This window comes from Bombus vancouverensis, chromosome 14 (assembly GCF_051014615.1).
Source record: "Bombus vancouverensis nearcticus chromosome 14, iyBomVanc1_principal, whole genome shotgun sequence".
NCBI classification, from domain to species: domain Eukaryota; kingdom Metazoa; phylum Arthropoda; class Insecta; order Hymenoptera; family Apidae; genus Bombus; species Bombus vancouverensis.
This window is the reverse complement of record NC_134924.1, coordinates 7753706-7774776: the sequence shown is the minus strand read 5'-3', so window position 1 is coordinate 7774776 and position 21071 is coordinate 7753706. Positions and strand designations below refer to the sequence as shown.

The 21071-nt window shown below is 32.0% G+C and overlaps 3 protein-coding genes and 1 long non-coding RNA gene across 9 annotated transcripts; 2 read left to right on the top strand and 2 right to left on the bottom strand.

Moving 5' to 3' along the window:
* Positions 1 to 91: 91 nt before the first annotated feature.
* Positions 92 to 12966, bottom strand: FBXO11 (F-box protein 11). Of its 6 annotated transcripts, XR_013059985.1 has the most exons (10): positions 12833 to 12966; positions 11282 to 11623; positions 10414 to 11202; positions 9469 to 10321; positions 9177 to 9397; positions 8882 to 9100; positions 8596 to 8803; positions 8314 to 8483; positions 3824 to 3894; positions 92 to 3753 (listed from the first exon to the last, which is right to left on the bottom strand). XR_013059985.1 is itself a non-coding variant. In XM_033335673.2 (9 exons), exons 1-8 carry the CDS (start codon positions 12927 to 12929, stop codon positions 8354 to 8356), a joined length of 2859 nt encoding a protein of 952 aa, XP_033191564.1. In that variant the 5' UTR covers positions 12930 to 12966; the 3' UTR covers positions 92 to 7889; positions 8314 to 8353. The 6 variants fall into 6 exon arrangements, 3 of the variants coding, with proteins under 3 accessions (XP_033191564.1, XP_033191573.1, XP_076480119.1); XR_013059984.1 differs by having other exon boundaries at positions 92 to 1729; positions 1835 to 8483; XR_013059983.1 differs by having other exon boundaries at positions 3824 to 8483.
* Positions 12967 to 13166: 200 nt separating this feature from the next.
* Sras (Ras converting CAAX endopeptidase Sras) lies at positions 13167 to 15438 on the top strand. Its single transcript, XM_033335775.2, has 6 exons — positions 13167 to 13321; positions 13828 to 13933; positions 13999 to 14137; positions 14237 to 14473; positions 14547 to 14609; positions 14688 to 15438. The coding sequence occupies exons 1-6, from the start codon at positions 13167 to 13169 to the stop codon at positions 14900 to 14902; spliced, it is 915 nt and encodes a 304-aa protein (XP_033191666.2). The 3' UTR covers positions 14903 to 15438.
* A 134-nt stretch (positions 15439 to 15572) lies between these two features.
* Positions 15573 to 20690, bottom strand: LOC117157578 (BTB/POZ domain-containing protein KCTD3). The gene is made up of 10 exons (XM_033335733.2): positions 20466 to 20690; positions 19998 to 20311; positions 19758 to 19913; positions 19497 to 19685; positions 18951 to 19427; positions 18760 to 18876; positions 17116 to 17255; positions 16858 to 17044; positions 16506 to 16784; positions 15573 to 16432 (listed from the first exon to the last, which is right to left on the bottom strand). Exons 1-10 carry the CDS (start codon positions 20525 to 20527, stop codon positions 16233 to 16235), a joined length of 2121 nt encoding a protein of 706 aa, XP_033191624.1. The 5' UTR covers positions 20528 to 20690; the 3' UTR covers positions 15573 to 16232.
* LOC143303559 (uncharacterized) lies at positions 17827 to 19495 on the top strand. Its single transcript, XR_013059987.1, has 3 exons — positions 17827 to 17883; positions 18784 to 18834; positions 18980 to 19495. It is a non-coding gene; the product is annotated as an uncharacterized LOC143303559 (long non-coding RNA).
* Positions 20691 to 21071: the final 381 nt, after the last annotated feature.

The following is a 21071-nucleotide window of genomic DNA, read 5'->3' as shown; positions in this document are numbered from 1 at the left end:
TCTTTACCCGAAATCTACTATGTTCTGAAATATAAAAGATTTCGCCCCGTGTTCGAGGAACTCCACGGGTGGTGGGAAGTGAGAAACTCTCTCCTGTTAATAATGACATTATATTTGAAATAGTAATGTTTACAACATACAATTGCGACGTTACTACAGTATTTTTTTGTCATTTTCTTTTTCTTCCTTTAAGATAATTGATAATGTTCTCGCAAAAAGAAAAAAAAAAGAACGGTCACACGCATTTCGTCTCACGATTCATTCACGGTCGTAACGTGTTTTACAATTGCGTCTATTCTTTCCCTTTCGCTCCCTCTCTCGCACTCGTTCGCCCTTTCTCTCTCTCTCTCTCTCTCTCTCTCGCATCCTTCAACTCTTTCGTCGGGGAATGCACGGATTTTGCGAGCCGGGATCCACGTCTAATCGCATGTACTAACGTGTCGAAAAATAAACGGCGAAATTGTACAGTAAATGGATGTTCGGTGTTTCCTTTTTTCTTTCATTTTTTTTTTTCGTTTTTCCAAGTTTCCTTCGAAGGGGTAGGAGGTGGAGGCAATGGACAATAGTAACCGAGCAACAGGACCGGAAATTAATTTCATTAGTATATTGTCATATTGGTGTCTGCTTTATGTTCTAAAACGTTCTCCAGAAGATGGGCGAAACCGGCCCATCGGAAATCTTGGGTCACACGGACTACATAACTCTCCTTCTTTTTTTCTCTCTCGCGTATTTTTAGCTGATTGCTAGCTGCCACTTCACGCTCGTTCACCTTAACAATAAGCAATAAGAACAGGACTTAGCCAGTCGTCAAACGCCACGTGTTCGATCTGCCTTTCCCTTTCCCTCTTTCTTTTATATTCACTCTATATGCGTGTATTTTTTTCGATTTTTCCCTTTTTTATTACGCTTTTTCTTTCCTCTTGCCCCTAGCAACGACTACGAGTAGTCTCTCTCTCTCGCTATATTAAACGTACTGTGACCTATGGACTATGGCACTTGGTGCAACTAGTTCGGATTTCTTGGATACTGCTTATACGTGTAAGGTACTTAATTATTATCATTATTGTTAGTTATTTATATATATTTGTATTTATATATATATAATTTTTATATTTATATATATATATATTTATATGACACAGGAGAATTCGTGCGTTTCATTATGATACAGGCGTGCGCAAGGCGATACAGTCAATTTACTTTGCGATTTTCTTTTTTTAATCAGACACTTTTACTACAAAGTTTTTTTAATCTTTATAAATCTTATCTTTAACACTTATTATTTCAAACTATCGTTTAAGTTTCCATTTCTTCCGTTTCTTTCAATGAGAAATTGAAAACGATGATTGGAAGAAAGAATAGATCAAGAATAGATCCTGTTCGAGGATGATTTAGCGTTACAACGCACAGACTTTTTTGATTTGGTAAAAATACCTTGGCTGCATCGCCTTGGACAAGAGAGTCGATCGAATTCAATTATCGAATTAATATCTTTTATATCTGCTTACGGGCTAAGGGATCTATTATACAGTTGAATAATACAGTTGTTGTCGCCGCGCGAACATTATAGAACGCAGGAAAAGATCGAGTGCGGGTGCGAGTTTTTATATTTGAAAAGGAAATGATCGTGCGTACGCTGTCTTCCTCTCTCCTCACTTCTAGAATTCGAGTCGACATTTCGATCACTAAATTTATTACGTTTACATGCTATACAGTCCGTCGGTTTCGCCTAGAAGAAAAAGAAAGAACGATTCTCTTCTATATCTATAGGCCATTGCTTGCTTTTCTGTGTTCTTTTTGTTCAAATTAATAATTAAATAATATCATTGTATACCTTCTTTATGTATCCAAAAACAAAATTCATTCTTTCAATTCCTGTGCAGACGTTTCTCTTATGAATTTCCGCATTCCTGTGCATGTATAGTACCTTGAACGTACAAATACATCGTTTAGCACCGGTCCTTACTTTCTTTCTTTAATCTTTTACCGTGTGAAGCGGAAAATAGTCGAGACAAATCCACACACGTTTAATACTTTTACAATACGCATAACGTCGTATTGCTTCCTCCGCTCCAATGCATTGGCACTACGCGCGGAATCGTGTCGCTTTAATTTAATTTCGATTAATATCTTCAGCATAGAGTCGTTTCTAGATACATCGACTTAGATTACCTCTTCTTTCCTCCTTTTGCTATATCCTTTGATCATTTTGTGTGTCGCGGCAACGTATTACATTTGACGATCTTACAACTAGTAAACGCGAATTATGTGAAAAAAATTAGTTTGGTTTATTTGTTCATACAAAAAAGTCTCATTGAATACTCATTTAACATCTTATCCCTTCTACCAGTATTGTTGCCGCATTTACTTTTTCTTCGCGGTATTTCTCTTATGCAACGTTAAAGCGTGGAAATCGAGCTTACTTAGCTAAGAAACAACGAATCGTTTGAACGCGCGTCTCCTCCTCTCTCTTGTCTATTTAGAAAAGTATCTTTAAGGAGCAAAGTTCCTCGTCTTATGGCTCGTATATCGATATAATAATAATAATATTGACAATAATAATAATGATAATAATAATAATAATAATAATGATAATGATAATAATAATAATAATAATAATAATTGTTATTCGCCGCTTTTTTCGAACGATATTATATATACTTAAGTAAGATAATTACGCGTGACGTATTTACAAATTGAACTTATTGTACATTTTCACGATCGACGTCTCGTGAAAAATAGATGTCCTCTTCTTCTTCGCTTATAAAATCCTTTCTTCTCCCTATCCTGATATCTCGTCTTTCTTCCCTAACTTGCACGCGTGCAACTCTGGGCGTTTGTCATTTCTCTTCTTTCTCGCGCATTACTTTCTGTTGCCTAGATTTAGCCTCATCATCGTTTCAATACGAATCGTGCAAGTCGTAAGACGCTCTCGTCTATAAGACACTATTATTATAATACCAGCCCTACCATGTATCGATATACAGCGAACGTGATCATCGAATCAAGGAATATACAGTTCGTTCGGTTCGGAAGCACTGAACGCTCTATGCATCGAGAACGCGGCGATCCATTTCGACCGCGATCGATAACAAGTAGACCCGAGAATACAAAAACGATTAACTTATCAATTATCATTTCCACGTATCGGCGTGTTGTACTATATGAAAATACAATATAAGGCTGCGCTTATGCGTTTCACCCGCGAAATCGCAACTTAATCTCCTGCTTGCCGCTTCTTAAACCTTCATCGATTTCAATGTACCGAATAACAGCGATAATGATATTAACAATATCGTTTAAATTATCGTACACTTCTATTGTATTTCTTATTTTGTTCTTTTTACAGAGATCAAATTTCAAAAATATTCTTATTCCATTATATATTCTTTTCTTTTTTTTTACAGAGGATCGCAGCGTTTGATCGAAATAAGATATAACTGACATAGGAAACGAAAAAAGAAGAGATACATTGGATCCGATGGAGGTTTAATGCAATAAACGATACACATCTGTTAATAAAACTGCGTGTTTTCACCGAAACTTCTCTGAATGATATTTGAGCTGCATGAAAAATTCACCCCGGCACAACTTTCCGTTGTAAGATATCGGTATCGATTATACGTAATATTTGCTAAGGGCATATATCTGTTAGATACCGCTGTATGTATACTATAAGAGCTTTTTTAGGTGTACGTTTCTTTAAGGCCATGGCATCTGTAAATCTTCCTTTGTATTACGTAAAAGTGGGAACTATTTTCAAAAAAGTTCGGGATTATTTTAGTCTCGCAAAATTGTCTGTCTCTGTCACTTATGTACTTACAATTCTAATGTATAGTCTTAATCATAACCGTTTCCATCCGTGAACAAGCATAGCATTACGCAATCGTATACCTACGAACAATACACAGTTTAACAATTTCCTTCCCTCTTTTCATAGTCCGTGAACGAAATTGCACAAAAAGTTAACGAATATAATTTATATTATACGTGACAATGTAATTCTTATATGATTCATTCGAAATTTTAAGGAAAAAAAAAAATAAAATACGAAAACGTGTTCTTTTTTCCGGTTAGGATATCATTGGACCTGTTCGATCTCGTAAGTTTGAGGCTATTGAAAATTTGCATTCTCCTCGAAAGGTTTCATTTGCGCTTTTACATGATATTGCTGCAAGTGCAACAAAACAAAAAAAGCCAACAATAATTATCAGCATCGATCATAATAAGGATACGAAAAAAAATAAAATAAAAATTACAATTGGTAATAATATATTTTTTTATAATAGTATAATCAATGGTGTTTATATATTTATATATATATATATATATAATTATATTTATATATATAATGGGCAAATTAATATTTACAGAATACGTTGTGGCATTAGCTTTTGCGGGTTCATGTTCCACTCTGGTTCTCTTTTCTTTTTATTCTTTCATCCCTTCTGCTTTGCACAGTTTCATTTATTTATATCTATATATCTCTACATATAGCTTTTCTCCCTGCCGCAAAAACGAAACCGAGAGAACTATGGCAACTAACGTAATTAATGGCAAGTTTTTTGCTGTTCGAAAGATCAGAGTAAAACGTTTCGGTGGATAGTGTACACATGGAATGAAACGACGAGAAAAGAAATAGAGATATTACGACATAATGCAAAATGAACAAAAAAGGCAAAATAAAAAAAACAAGGAAAACAAGAATTGATAAATAAAATGCGCATTAACGTAAGACGACTTAATAATAAAGAAAAAAAAACGAGTTAAAAACACTTTACATTCACAATAATTCGACAAACAAACATATCGCATAATATACAATAATAAATGAAACTAAAAAGTAATACAATATAGAACTATCGCAGATTCTCTTTTTATGAATATTCACAGGAAGAATTTTGTATACGCGCCAATTTCTTTTTAAGCTCTAAATGCTTTATCGAATGCATATATGTGTACACATTCAACGTTAAATTTCGTTACTCTTTTCTCCTTTCCCCTCTTTTATCCCTTTTTTAATACCAAAGTTTTACAGTACTTCAATGATGTTCTCAGACAACAGAATAAATAAATTCTTCTTTGGAATTTTTCTCTCTTTCTTTTTATATCCAGTGAAGATCGCCTGTTCTTATATCAATGAAGTTACAAAAAATTCAAACATAACAGAGATTTCTATTGCTGATCTCAAATCTTAAATTCTAAACATCCAACAACAAGAAACAGAAGAAACATTTGAATCGTGCTGCAGCCGAGTAGTGAATCATTCGATGATTCTTTTTCGCTCTTTTTGTATTTTCCCCCTTTGTTTTGGAAGTTTCACGTTTGTGCAAAGACATTGTGTAATATTCGTTTCTTTCTTTCTTTTTTTTTTTTCATTTTTCTTTATAGATTTAATCTCTCGTGTAACTCTGGACGTGCCTGTGAGATTTCAAAAATAGCCGGTATGGAAGCCACAGAATCGTTCCATGAGATTAGCATTTAGGAAAGTAAAATAGTTCGTTGCACGTTCAAAAACGCGTTCCAAACGGCTGCTGCGCAAATCAATGTTCAGAATAAGAATATTATAATTCAACATACTTTGAAACTGTGAGAGGATAGAAAAATCACAGAAAAACGCTCGTTCCCCCTTGAATAATCGAACAATAATAATATCCATGAGAGTCGGTGTTATGAAACGCACAAAAAGGGCACATACATAAAGAGGTCGCCAGTTCTACTTTTATAATCCAATATTCATTTCTCGTAAATACATAAACACATATTTAACATTTTGTAAATAATACTCGAGATAGTACTAAGAAACAATCGACAGATAAATTTTGATAAATATATTACAACATAGAGAGCGTACAAGAAAATTTCGGTTTCCGTTTAATGATGTTCAAGTGTTATAGATTTTTTACTTTTTTTCTTTTCTATTCTTTGTCTTTGTTTTGTAAGGAAATTTTCTTTTTTCTGTAGTTCCTCTCCAAGTTTCAAATATCATTACAAAAAGAATTCATATCTTCCAGATAAATGTTTTTTTTAAACAAAACAACTGAGCATAAAGACTATCACTCAAAAAGAAAAAAAGAAAAAAGACCGTAAAAAGTTTGCGTTTTAATGTGCACATATGAAAAATGCCTTTGACATACGTCCTTAATATTTTCAGTGAACATATCATGTTAGACATTATATATAGTTATACTATGTATAGTATGACACTGAGGTGTATAATACTACAGACCTTAGGTCAGTAAGTTCAAAGGCAATTCTCATGTACCATTATCCATTTTCTACCAAATGATATACAAAAGTACTACATAGGACTGACTTGTAAAATTTTGTTTCCGCAACAAAATTTTACCACAATGGTTTTGAATATTTTGCCTACTTATTTTAATATAGTATCATTTGAATAAATGGATGTGGTGGCGTCTAAAATTATCGCTAATAGGCGCTTTTTGTTCATTTTCTTCGTACAAGAGCCAGTAGCCCTTGAAATACAATTATAATAATATGATTAGATTTTACCGCTAACATAATATTAAAAAAATCGGATTACTTTAAAAATTCGAGATTACTTTTTTTTTAAAACTGTTCCTTGGACAGTATATCGCTCTTTTTTTTACTTTTTTCATAAACTTTTCCTTTCCTTTCTTTTCACTGGTATACATCAATGCACATTACGTAAATTTCTTTTAAATTTACTTTTTAAATATAGTATCGTCATATTATGCACTTTCCCCATCGGGCAACTTAGAGCCATCACTATTCACAATATGGATAGTAGAATTGAAGAACTGTATATGTGTATTATGAGGTACACTTACATTGCAAAAAAGATTCTTAGAATTGTACAGGTCTTTCAGTTCCATTTTGATTATTCCAGTTGTGAATTTTACATATCACATTTTTTAGACATCCGTTTCAGTATGTCATCATTGATCTTCATTTTGCTTGCGCTCGCCTGCCATGCTTCAAAATTTGTACCACAGATTTATCAAAGCCGCACTTGTCCTATCATTTAATTATTGTAACTGCTTCTAATTGTTCTTCCAATTTTTGTCTTCAAGCTAGCTGACTTCATTCAGCATGACCAACAATTCCATTGTTATGAATACACAATATGCACTTCTTCATGTGTTTCTCTATTTTAATGCACTAGTGTGTTAAGTTTCATTCGATCGTGAGTGAGAAATCTTGTAGTGGGCCTTCCTCACAACTTATATGAGGTTAAAGTGTTTTTGTTCAAGTAGCAAGTCATTTATTTAATGCTACTGTCTATTCGCGTTTATTAACGATACGATTATACACAATTTACATCCGCGACACTGTGTTTTATCGTAAGCTTAGAGAATTATTCCCTTTTATCAATGCTGTTGCATTGCACAAACTTTTTCATTGTTTAAACAGTTTTCTTTAAATATCGTCACGATTGTCACGTGTCTTTTTCCTAACGGCGTATACACATACGTTTTTTCTTAATTCCATCTTTTTACACAAATCCACTGCACTTTCTTTGCTTTATATACTCAGTTAAGAATTAAAGAAACTTAATGGAAAGAGTCACATCAAAAGTTTATAGCATGTCTTCGGTTCATTAATGTTTAACCACAGTACTTTTTTTTGTTACACGTTTAAATAAATTTGATGTTATCTAATTAATAGATTTGCTTACATAAGAAATTCATTGTCACTTATTTTTCTTGATCATCGACGTCTTTTTTCTTTTTCGTTGCGGAGTTCTTTATTACGTAATCACAAGAAATATTATTTTTATCTTGTGAAATTGCTTTCAGCAAAGAGCAATGAAAAAAAACAAAAGGGAAGAAATCAGTTTCCTAACAATTTTCCTTCTTCCAAATAAAACTTGTGTTGCATCAGATGAAGTTGTTCCTCTATATCTGACCAAACATAAATATCAATTAACGTATATCTGTTTATATTAAGATATACATCAGAATGGAGAGTACTAATTTTTTCATAAAAAATATACTATCTCTCCATAATAATGACGATGACGATAATGATAACAGTATGGTTCAACGAACTTTCACTTATATACTCACGAATATAATATTACAAAATAATGAAAATGAATGTGGTAATTTCAATCACCGCGATGATGGTGAAAATGAAGCGAATAACGATAATGACGATGACAATAATAATAATAATGATGATAATGAAATTATCATTAATTGGAATACGTTAACAATAACGATAGCTTTACAAAATAACAATCACAATGAGGGATGCGAAGGAACAAGTGTCATAATAAAGAACTCTGCAACAAACTACTCCTTGTTTGCAATGCATGGGACTTACAGACTCAGTGTTGATTGTTTTATTTAGTTTATGTTAGTTCCTAGTTGACCATAAGTGTATGTGATTCCATTGGTGCCGCACTATCGTATAACGTGTCTGTATCTTGTGTAGGTTCACCCTGAAGTTGACATTGATTACTCAATGTTCCAGCACCACAGTCACAGAAGAATCTGAAAACAAGTCAATTACCAATCTGTTACATGCAAAAACTTTATGGTACTGCAACATATTTAACATTATAAATTTCTTTTGGTGGATATTAATATTATCAATAATATTTACCGGTCATGTCTAATGAATTCTACATCGTGTCCAGCATGACAGGTTTTTATGCAGTTTACACAAATTGCATTACGATCTGTTGTATTGCATGTTTGGCAACGATAGAAATCATGCATAGGGAAAGAGGTATATGACGAAATTTTGTATAAACATTGGCCGTTCCCGACCGCCTTTTCAACTGCATCTTGATTATTAAATATTTTATTACCTGCAAAAATAAAAATCAATGACCATCTGTTCTTTCCATATGATTTAATACTATACATGTAAAGAGAAATATGTTAACCTCTAGTTGTTGGTTGTACTCCACTTGCTAAACATAGACCGCCGAATCTGTTATTGAAAATTTGATTAAATTCCAACGTAGCAGTTGCATTGTTCGTTATTTCGACACCGGCTGCCAATCCATCAAAAATTCGGTTTCTCCTTAAGACAGGATGGGATTGTGTGGAAATAAGCACTCCTGCTTGAGCATTACGAAATATATCATTTTCTTCTAGGACACCTACGTCGCAAAATGAAATACATGATTATTTTAATTAGAGAAATTTACTAAAATTAAAAATAAATATAAAATTTACCTTTGCCACCATTAAATATACAAATTCCACCATCTCGCCCATCGAATATTTTGTTTCTTTTTAACGTAGGATTACTATCTGTTTTAATCCAAACTCCAGCCATTGCATTATCAAAAATTTCATTTTGTTCGAGTAAGCCTAATCCGCTATTGTACACAAGAACGCCACCATTTTGACCACCCCATATTTTATTCCCGCGTATTACTGGATTACTTCCAGTCCTAACATTACAAGACAATTAATATAGAGAAATAAGAAAACATAATATTTGTTTTGTGATACAATATCTTACCTTATTTGTACTCCTGAATACAAATGATTGAAAATATCATTGTCTTCTAGTTTACCATGTCCGTTATCATAAAAATAAACTCCAACTTGTTTTCCGCTATGAATACGATTTCTTCTTAATACCGGCGTCGATCCTGTAGTTATCCAAACACCTGCTAATGTATTTGCATATACTTCATTCTCTTCGATTAAACCTTGTCCCTTTTCATGCACGTATATACCACCATGTTGACCATGATGTATTTTATTATGTCTAACAATAGGATCCGAATTTGTTCTGATTTGTATACCAGCTAGTGCATTACCATAAATATTATTATGTTCGATCAAGCCTCTTCCTTCTCCAAATATATATACTCCCCCTTGATGACCATTATAAATTTCATTTCTACGAATAGTGGGATTTGAATTGGAGGTAATCCAAACACCAGCGAAATTATTCGAATGAATTTTGTTATCGATAAATTGCCCTAATCCATTCTCATGAACATAAATTCCACCTGTCTGACCATGGTGTATTTCACAATGTACAACCGTTGGGTTAGCACCAGCTTTTACTTCAAAACCTGCTATTCGATTATTATGGATATCGTTAGCCTCGAAATACCCGAGACCATTATCAAACGTAAAGATTCCGACATCCCTTCCGTGATGAATATGATTTCTTCGCATGATTGGATTTGCATAATTCTTCACCCAGATTCCTGCTAATGCATTTCTAGAAATTTCATTGTCCTCGTAAGTTCCTTGTGCATAATCAGTGACATAGAGTCCAACATTTTCACAATCCGATATGTCACAATTCTTCACTACAGGATTTGCTCCTACCCCTGACACGCAAACAGCCGCTCCAACTAAAAAGTCGGAGAACCAATAGTAAATTTAAAAATAAATAAATCTAGAATTCAATAAACAAATTATTTTACAATCTAGACGTGTTGCTTACCAACACTCGAACTCCTAATAATACAATGATCAACCGTGGGACTGCAATTTTCACCAACTTCTAAACAATAATGTTTATGATGCGGCACTGTGCTAGTAACATCTGGGGTAAACTTTAATGTGAGGTGGCCGGCATAAGCTCGTTTTGCTCCTTCTACAAACATAACTGTAGATTCACTTTCTCGTTCTAATATAACAGATTCTGCCACATTTCCAGGTGCTGCTCCGATTAATGCAACGTCGCTGTCGATTACAAGAAATTCGCCTCTATATATTCCAGCATGTAAGAAAACTAGATGTTGAGGTGCTTCTTCTGTTACCTGGGAATTGTTTCCACAACAATTCCCTTGACCACTTGTAGTTGTGCTATTATTTGACGAGGGGCCACTATTGCTTCTATATTCATCTACATAATCTAATGCTCCCTGAACTGTATTAAAGTATGGCAAATTCCGACCTTTAAACTTCAAATCCTGAAATCCTGGCCTAACATGTACTCCTCTATATAGTTGTCTAAAGCTTTCTTTCCATGGGTTTGGATAGTCTGATTCATCCGGGGAAACAAATTCAAATTTACAAGGTGCAGGATTAAATAGTGGTAAATCATATTCATAGACTTGCTGGTAGAGGGACTTCCATAGTTCAGTGTCATTTGCAATTGTTTGAAAACGTTTGCAAACCTGGGAAACTCTACATAGATCTTGTTCCATTAGATAATTAAATATAGTAAGCAGCACTTCATCCGGTAACTCATACTGAAGATAATGCGCTGCAGTATTTGTATTTGTACCTGTAAAATAATGAAAGATTTACAAGATTCTTTCATTAAAGTAACATCTAAGATGACATTTAATTACTAGAAAACATACCATCTGTGGATAATGAACAAGTCCGCCTAGGTCGTTTTCTTGCTGGTAGAGAGGAAGAACCAAGAGTGGCTCCTATACTACTGCCACCTGAAGGAGGTAGGGCAGAACTGGTACCAGGAGCAGGATCCGGATGAGGTGGACTTTTACGTCTTAGATCATATGGGGATGAGTGAGAGTGTGATGGAGAAGGTGATGGTGCTGCAACACCAGAGACGCTGGGTGATGATCCTCTTCCACCACTTCCACCCCCACCTCCACCTCCTCCTCCTCCCCCTCCACCACCAACTCCACCCCCAGGAGGTATCTGATTTGATGCTGAACATGGCAAGTCGCATGGCTCGGCTGGAAACCAACAATGTTACAACTACTAATATTGTTATATTTAATATTTTAATACATATATTACATACCAAGTATTTATCAAATTTATAATTAATTTAAAATAAATGAAAGAATAATTACATATTTTATATTACATGGATAATAATCACAGTCATATTAATTTGTTCCGCTTTATGGATGCATATTTATTTTGAGTCTTTTAATCATAATTGATTTAAACATGTTTTGACATCCATACACATTGGCAAATTTATATTAAAATCATAATCAATTATTAGGAACATAGAGTGACACTAATATATGAATTACTATTTAATTGACAAGATTGATTACAAAGGATAAATTTAAAGAATGATATGTAGGAGATGAAGTCAGAAATAAAAAACACGGACAATTTATGAAAGATATTGTAAATCTTGGAACATATATCATTTTCTATGTTCAATGTATACATGTAACTAATTTTATTTATTATTTACTATATATAGTCCTTGCCTATTGGCACTATATATAACTAATTAATCAACCATATTTTAGGACAGAAGTATTATTATTATTATATTCAGAAAACAATAGCAACATCGGCAATTATGTATTAGGAGTACACAATGTGGTTTGGGAAAGTAGAACATTATACTAATTTAACAGAAAATCTATGGTTAGTATAATATCAGATTGAAAGATGCCTGACCTTATGCCTTGATATTACAGAGAGATTATCGAAATCGAAAGAAGTATCGGTTGTAAGTTTTGTACAGCTGAACGATTAATAAATGAGAATTATAAAAAAAAAGGGGAGTGGGGTGAGAGGAATAGACTTTGAGCCGACATTCCAGAGTAAAAATTGACGATCGTGAAGTACGCGATATCATGATCGATGTTAGTAAAAAGAAGGGTGGTGATAAAACTGGCGAGCGTATGTTGATTTTGGGTAAACGTCAATGAGGCATCGGTTCTACGTTTTTCGGCCATCCCGAGTCCGAGAAAATCGTGTGAGAAGACGTGTGGGCAGTGGGTTTGACGGAGTTGTCGTTCGTCCTAATCTCTAAAGTGGGAATAGAATTGATGAGAAGGATTGAAGTTTGAATTCGTAGCATGCAGAATCGTTTGGATGATTAACCAGGGAATATCGAAGTAGGTGAAGGCAAAGAAGTCTTTCGTCGAGACAGGTGAGCAGTGAACCGAGCTCCGGATGCAGAGTTCTCTTACCCGAGGTGGTTCTCGAAGGCAGAGGAATTCTGTTTGCACCTTTTCTTCGGGATCTTCGCACGTAATTGCGCGACGATGTAAACGACGCACTTGGCATTTTTATCGTGCTTCCCGGAAAATTATGCGAGAAACGGTAAAACAACTAAACACTAAACAATGGCGACACTTCCACCGAGCCCAGCGGCCATCTTCTCATTGACGGTAGGACTGCCGACTGGTGCCAGACCGCCAATCGGATGAATTTCTGTTCTCCCCTCTTTCCTCGCCGACCTCCCTCCTACCAAAGCGATCCTTCTCTCTTGCCTTCTACCCCTTACCGATTCCCTCTTCTGCAATGGATCGCGACACAAGCAACCAACATCAGTATGGAGTTATGGAGACCATGGGCCGAAATACCGATTTATCCTGCATAACCGCAATTCTATCATGTTTCGTTTTATCGGTGATGTATGTCGCGAGTCTCTATGTATGGAATTCTCCGTACAGTAGGTATGTATGCCGATTAACAACTGGATAAACGTTAATCTTTAAATGTCCATTTTGTTGAACCGTGTATGCTCTCTCTATCGGTCCTTTAACAGTGAACCACAGGAAACCACGAACAAAGTGTAACTGTATTCACGTCGGCCGAGAACATGAATATGTCTACTCCTTGGTTCTCCCATTCACGCAGTCGCTTTTCTGGACAAGAATCGAATCTACAGCGCCTCTATTGGCGAACTTTTTCTTTCGATTTCTTCTATAATTGGCGCGTCATTTCAAATCGACTGTGTCAAATCACTATATCGATAACTATTTACTGCCAATAATATTGATTTCAAATGTTTAACTGTATATTTTTTAAACATTGGAAATTTTATTATAGTTCCGCTTGACATTAAAATCCTACTTCTTTTCGGAGAATTTACTGTTAATCGAAAGTTTTAATTAAAAAGTAATACTTTAAGAAAAAGCGCAAAATCAATAAAACACTAGTGAAACTTTTTTTATTGCAGGGAACATCCTACTGTAATAAAAAAAAGATTTTTTAGCGTTTTTATTATGTCCCTTATATCTCCTGCTTTGTTGTATTTTGGAATAAATGAAAAAGTATTTCAAAAGGTAATTATATATAATGATATAATTAATTATATAGTAAAGTCCATATTGTAATTTACAACTTTTAGGCAACAATTTGGGAGTTATTGGGTCTGCGATGGCCTGGTTTAATTCAAGCAATTGTGATACCATTATTATTAACAATGATACTATTTCTAGGGCCAATATGTGTACAAGGTTTCAATGGACTTTGGAGACTATATACTGGTTAGTATTTTGGAATGATTATAGAAGGGCCCAAATATTTAAATCAAATAACTTGATAATTATGAGACTACTTTATAAATATATATTTAATGATTTTAGAGCCTATGTATTGGCTTGGGAGTGTACGAACAATAATATGGTGGAGAAATCTAGTAGTTGCTCCTTTAGCTGAAGAATGGACATTTAGAGCATGTATGTTACCATTGCTTTTGCAATGTTTTACACCAACTACTGCCATATTTGTATGTCCTTTATTTTTTGGTGTTGCTCATTTTCATCATGTAGTAGACAGGGTGAAAGCAGGCATGAATCTGAAACATGCCCTTTTTATATCTTGTAAGTACTTTCGTTTAATTTCAATTTAACTCAAGTATACTATTAAATTTGTCATAATATATTTTTGATGTAGGTTTCCAATTTGCGTTTACGACACTGTTTGGTGCATATGCTGCCTTTCTTTTTGCTAAAACAGGTGTAGTATTTTTACCAACTATTTTTTATTTGATTTTATATGTCTTTTTATTTAAAGATAATTTATAACTTTTTATAGGACATTTAGCAGCACCGTTTACGGCACATTCTTTTTGTAATCATATGGGATGTCCTGATCTTTCTGAAGTTGTTGCAGTTAAAGATCCTTTAAAAAGAGCTGGATTGTTTTCTTTGTTTGTAATTGGATTAGTAGCCTGGTGTTTTTTATTGACACCAATGACAAATCCAAGATTATTTTATAATAATTTATTTTGGCATAAAAATTTTATATGAGTGTGATTTATTTGCAACAATGTCACTAATGTTATGTAAATTTTTTATAAAAAAACTAGTCTAACTTGAACTGATATCGTTTTAAGAATTTATATTGCATGATATTTTTTAAGAAGTATTTGTTACTTAACAAAATGTATCTCATACAAGTTGACGAGACTGTTTTGCAAATTATATAATAGATATAATTACATATAAGTGCAATTTTATCAAACACAGACGTACTTTTATAAGTTAGAAGCTAATCAAATTCGTGTAATACAAGATTTTTTAGTTCTAATTTTTGTGAACATGTTTTGTATAATGTAATTATTATGCAAAAAGGTTACCATAGGCAACTTAATCATGCAATATAGAACTAATATAAAATCACCGTAGTGCCTCAAATTTAATTCAATTTACATAGTTATAATCATGAATGCCAATAGAACTTTAGGCAAAGTTCTTAAAATAAAGATGTTAATAAAATATTGTAAAGTTAAAAAGATATGACATTGTTACAATAAACAGTGTGTTATTTTGAACTGATAAAAAAATTGTTATTTCCATAAAAATATATCTTTTTGGAAATGTTTTCTGATATAATGTACAAGTATGAAAAAGTTTTTATTTTAAATTTACTTAACTGTTTTCTACTTACATATACAGAAACATATTTACATTAATATAAGAACTAGCAATACATACATTTACTGTTTATTTAAATCACAGAAATAACAGATAACAGTATTACAATATTTGCCATAAATGTGTATAAGTATTTATATAGTAAAGAAATACACGGAAATATATAAAAGTTTATATACTGAGATAACATTCTTTTATTCGGAAAAACCATTTTAGAACTCATGTGTATGTCATAAATGTGATCAAAAACAGATATGTATTTGATCTTGTACATTTTGATGCATACACTTTAGTCATAATTTATTGTTGATAAAATTTGATATTTGATATACTTTAAATATATTTAAAGAACTGAATTTATAACATGAATGAATTCATTCTTTTTATAACATAGTAACATAGAATATACAATCGTAAAACCCTTAAATTACTTTAGAACGAAATTATAAATTGTATCTTGTATAATATTATATCATTTATTGAAGAACAATATGTAATGTAAAATTTCAAGTGATGCAAAGAAAATGCATATTATTGTTCCTTATTTTAAATAATATATTTATTTATAACTATTAAAATTGTTATATTAGGAACTGTAACTGTAAATATTCTTTTGCTAATGATTCGAAATAAAGAAGATCATTTCTAAATATAAAAAATCAGTTCTTAAAACTTCTATAAAATACATTTTTCTGTATTACCTTCATACTTGACTAGGTCCGGGTGTTGCTTCAGTACTTTGTGATTGATTAAGAAATAGTACATTGCTAGTTTTTATACTTGGGCCTGTAGATATAAGTGATGGACATGGACTAATACATGGCGTTGAGGAATGGCTGTTACTTAAATCACATTGATCTAATAATTTCCAAAGTTCTTCTGGCGTGGGACCACCAGAGACATCTACAATCAACATGTTTGGTATTATAATTGATATTATTATATTCATTAAAAAAGAAAAAAATAAGGATATTACTTTGAGTAGAAGAGAAAGATGGTTCTAAAGCTGTTGTAAGGTCCCACATTTGAATGGTACCATTGGAATGACCAGTGAATATAAAACGCCTGGGTCTTGAACCCATACGGCTGGATCCTTCACATTCGTGCACATAAAAGGAGCTTATAATACTACCATCCACTGATTTGATTACACAGACTCTCTTTCCATTTGACGCTAAGCGTACAAACAATTGATCTGTCTCAGGTACAACTTTTTGAACAAAGACTTGTTCATCATCTTGTTCACCAAATGGTCCTAAGTTTTGAGGTGAAGTAATTAACTTTTGCTTATTAATAACATCATAATAATTTTTCATATAATAACATACCAAAGTCATTTCCAGCATTATAACTAATGCAAGATTCAATTGCTTCTAAAGATACAATTTTAAAACTAGCTTCTGGTGTTGAACCAGGTTGAGTAGAAATCATTCCTCGGAACCTCGTTACTGCCCAACTTCTAACATGGTTATATTCTGAACAAACGGATACTAAATATTTTTCTGACAATGTTACCTACAATATAATTTATTACATACGTAGACAATTTATAAATTCACTTTAATAGAAGTAAATATGATACATACTTTTGTTACACTACTTTGATGTACAGTAAATGTTTGAAACAGTTGTGGGCCATGTCCTACAGTTTCAGGATGTTGGACAATAACTCGAACACTGCCAGATTTTGTACCATATGCAATTTCAATCCAATTACCACAGACAGCTGCATAAAAAAATTATAAAATTACAGTATTCTACACTATGCTACACTATTTCTCTTTAAAATATTAAAATCTTTTAATGTAACTACATGTCTTAATATAAAATGTAAATGACACGATACCGACATTACATATATTGAAAACTGTAGTAATGAAAGAAGATACATTTATAATATATTCGTTATATTCGTTAATTAATATGTTCATTTTCGTTAATAATTGACCTATGTACATATTACATGCGTTACAACATGACGATTAAGAAAGAATAAATGTACATAAACAGTCATTTCGAATGTTTTTTAACTAGGAGGAAATGTATATTATTTATGTTTTAATAAAATTGTATGTATATATACTAGAAAAAACGGTAAGTATACAAATATTTACAATGCATATAACGAAATTATAATTATGATGTATGTAATAAATAAAATAATATTGATATGCATTTGGAATCGTTTAAAACAAAGGATAACTATGCAAGCAGAGGTATATGTTGTTTATTCCTTTTCCTTCCCCTCTCAGATGCTGCTATAAATATATTATTATGTCACTTGACATACGTAATAAAGTAAAGAAAAAGATAAAAGTGTTAATAAGTACAACTGGATGCATAAGGATAGCGGGGTGTGTAGTCTAAGACAAAAATAATTATTAGTGCTTTAAATGTATTTTTGACAGTAGCTGATTGAATATATATTACTATTTTTTTTGTATGTTCTAATTTAAAGTTATATAAATAAAAGCTACTTCTTTGGTGTCTGTAAATATATGCATAAAGGATTTTAATTAAAGGTGCTATTAAAAGCAATATATGAATATGAACTTGTGCATTGATTTGGTACAAAATGATATACTATATCTGGAGAGGAAGGGTATGAATACTAGTACTCAAAGTAATGTGTTATGTTCAATGCAATATAAAATGTAGAGAAATATGTATATGTCAATTTGAACTATGACTTGGATGTGATAATATTGTAGAACATTGTCATATCGACCCATACTTGCCTTGTGCTATTTATCCAGTTGTACGAAATCATGAAGCAAAGAATGTAATAATAAACTCTTATTAATATTCAAATACAGCATTGAACTTTATAATAAAAAGTAAGATACTTGTACTTGAATAAATATGACACTTATTGATGTAACTAAAAAAAAATTAGACTTTCTATTGCAAAGAATAAATACTTAATGAAATTTGTGATTAGAATTAATGACATATAAATAATAAAAAAAGTCGTACAATCATTAAAGAATGCAAAAAAAATATACTATGAAAGTGACGTTTGTTATTACATTCCTCAATACACAAGCAGATTTAATAATTAAATTTTAGTCCATTTATTTGTACGTCACTGGAAAAGATATTTCTGGAATAGAGATACTGTAATATTCAATGTTACGAACCATAAATTAATTATCATTTGCCTACAACTTTTATATTTAACTATTTACCAGTATAATATTGCAATATGAAAAATGAATATTAAGACTTACATGTTTTTGGTGTTAAATATACAGATATGGCGGTAATGGGATCATAGTTTGGGTCGCGGTATAATTCAGTTACAAGTAAGTCATTGTCCTTCATTCTTAAAGGAAACTTTTCCATATCTGAAAATTAATTGTCTATTCAGTCATAATTATAAAATCTATTTTATTTTAAAAGTATTATAATTTTTTATTACCAATATAATAAATAGATCCATTGTTGCAGCCTAATAGAAGAAACGAACCAGCTGTGTCAAATGACAGAATAGGTACTACATCTTGTATTTGCCAATGATGTGTCATAGCATGCCATACACCGATTTTGTCAGTAGGAGATAGAGCAACTAACTGGCTCCCAATAAAAAATAAATATTCCACACGAACATTTAGATTAAATGTACCAATATTCTTCATTCCATTTGCTGAAATACTCCATAATCTGACCTGATTTCCATAAGAAATTGCAACCATTTTAACATCACCACTGGTACTTAATTTTGATGTTATTGCCACTCTTTCAATTACTGATTCAATGTGAGGACTAGTAAATGCATGTTGCCAACCAGATGAGTCTTTAAGTCGATAACATGTTATAAAATGAGCATAAGCAATTACAATCCAATTATGATGTGCTTTTATGATCTGAACTCTTAAGGGATCAACCCATGATGAAACTATATAAAAAATATGTTTTAATACTATTTGTTTTACTAGAATTGCAAATAAAATAATTATATGTTTACCTTGTTGAGGTCCAAATACTAAATTTATATCATTTTTATACAATTTATTTAAATCTGCTGAATTATTCCTAACATGTCTTAAATCTAGAGATGATGTACGTGAATGTGGTAAGCCTTTTTGTTGGATTCTATAATCTAATGAAGAATTTCGCATATGACTATTAAGTACTCCTTTATGGTTTTGTTGTCCTAAAGTAAATGTGTATTAAATGTTTGCAGTAATTAATAAATAAATAAAATTAATGAATATATGTTTTGTACCATTATTATTGTGGCTATTAGAAGTTCCAGGAGTTGTAGTTTGGGAGGTAGATGGTACATCCGCTCTGGAATTCGTATTATTAGCAGGACTTCTGCCATGAACAGACACATCTCCTACATTTGATGCAACAGTGGTAGGTTCTTGCAATGGTATACCTTTCCAATTATAATATATAAAATCTAAGTACAATTGCATTTTATATATATTTTTCTTAATTAAAGAGGGATGATTAATCTTACTTGGTGGTGGTAAATAACCATAAAACAAAACATCTCCACAAGAAGACTGAGTTAAATCTTCACATAGCATTAATCTCTTAACCAATGGAGTAATACCATAATATTCAGCTTCATGTCTCAATGTTCGAAGATCTACATTTTTTAAATCAATATCCTTTGTACGAAGATAATTTAATATAATAGAAAATAATTTTGGATCTCTATCTATAAATAATGCACCAATTTCATCTCTGTGACTGGCAATTCTGTTACTTAATAAAGCTGTAAAAAATGAATCTGGAACCCATGTTAGCGTCTGCTTTGATGTTGAAAACCTAGATAATGAATAATTTCAGATAATTACAAAAATAGCTTGAAAAGTATCACTTTCTAAATTTTATAATAGCATTTAGTTGTCGATTAACAATTAAAAAAGATTATATATTTATCATACTATGCCTGAAAGAAAGTAAATGCTTTTGTTTGTACCTTGTTCCACCAACGTTCAAATGTACAATATCACTAAGTCCAAAAGAAGGTGGTACAGCCATTATTATAAGTGATTCAAACTTTTATTTTGATGTTGCATGTCTTATTTTAATATTTCTAAAACAAAAAGAATTACATTCTACTTTCGATAGGTTATGAACAATAGAATAACTTCAACTTATGGTTAGCTCCACAGTTGCACAGTGAGTGTCGCTTTAATGAAACCCATATAAGCACAGAGAGGTACCTATCTACACATACAGATGTGTGTGTGTGGTATTGGTTTAAATTAAAATCACTGTAACACAAAATAACCTTAGCATGTGTTACAAAATAAAAATTTTATAATTTATACATCAATTAATAGCAAAGTAAACAGTAATAATAAATTGTTCTCAATTAGAAACATTTAATTGATTTATAATTATTATAATTTATAATTATATTTTAAATAATTTTAAAAGTGAACTTTATTTTTAATTAAGACATTCATAAAACAAGATAGAACAAATCTTTCATTTTGTACTTTTTTTGTTAAAATATTTGAATTATTGAAATATAGTTATTAATGATATTATGAATAATGAAATAATGTATCGTAATGGT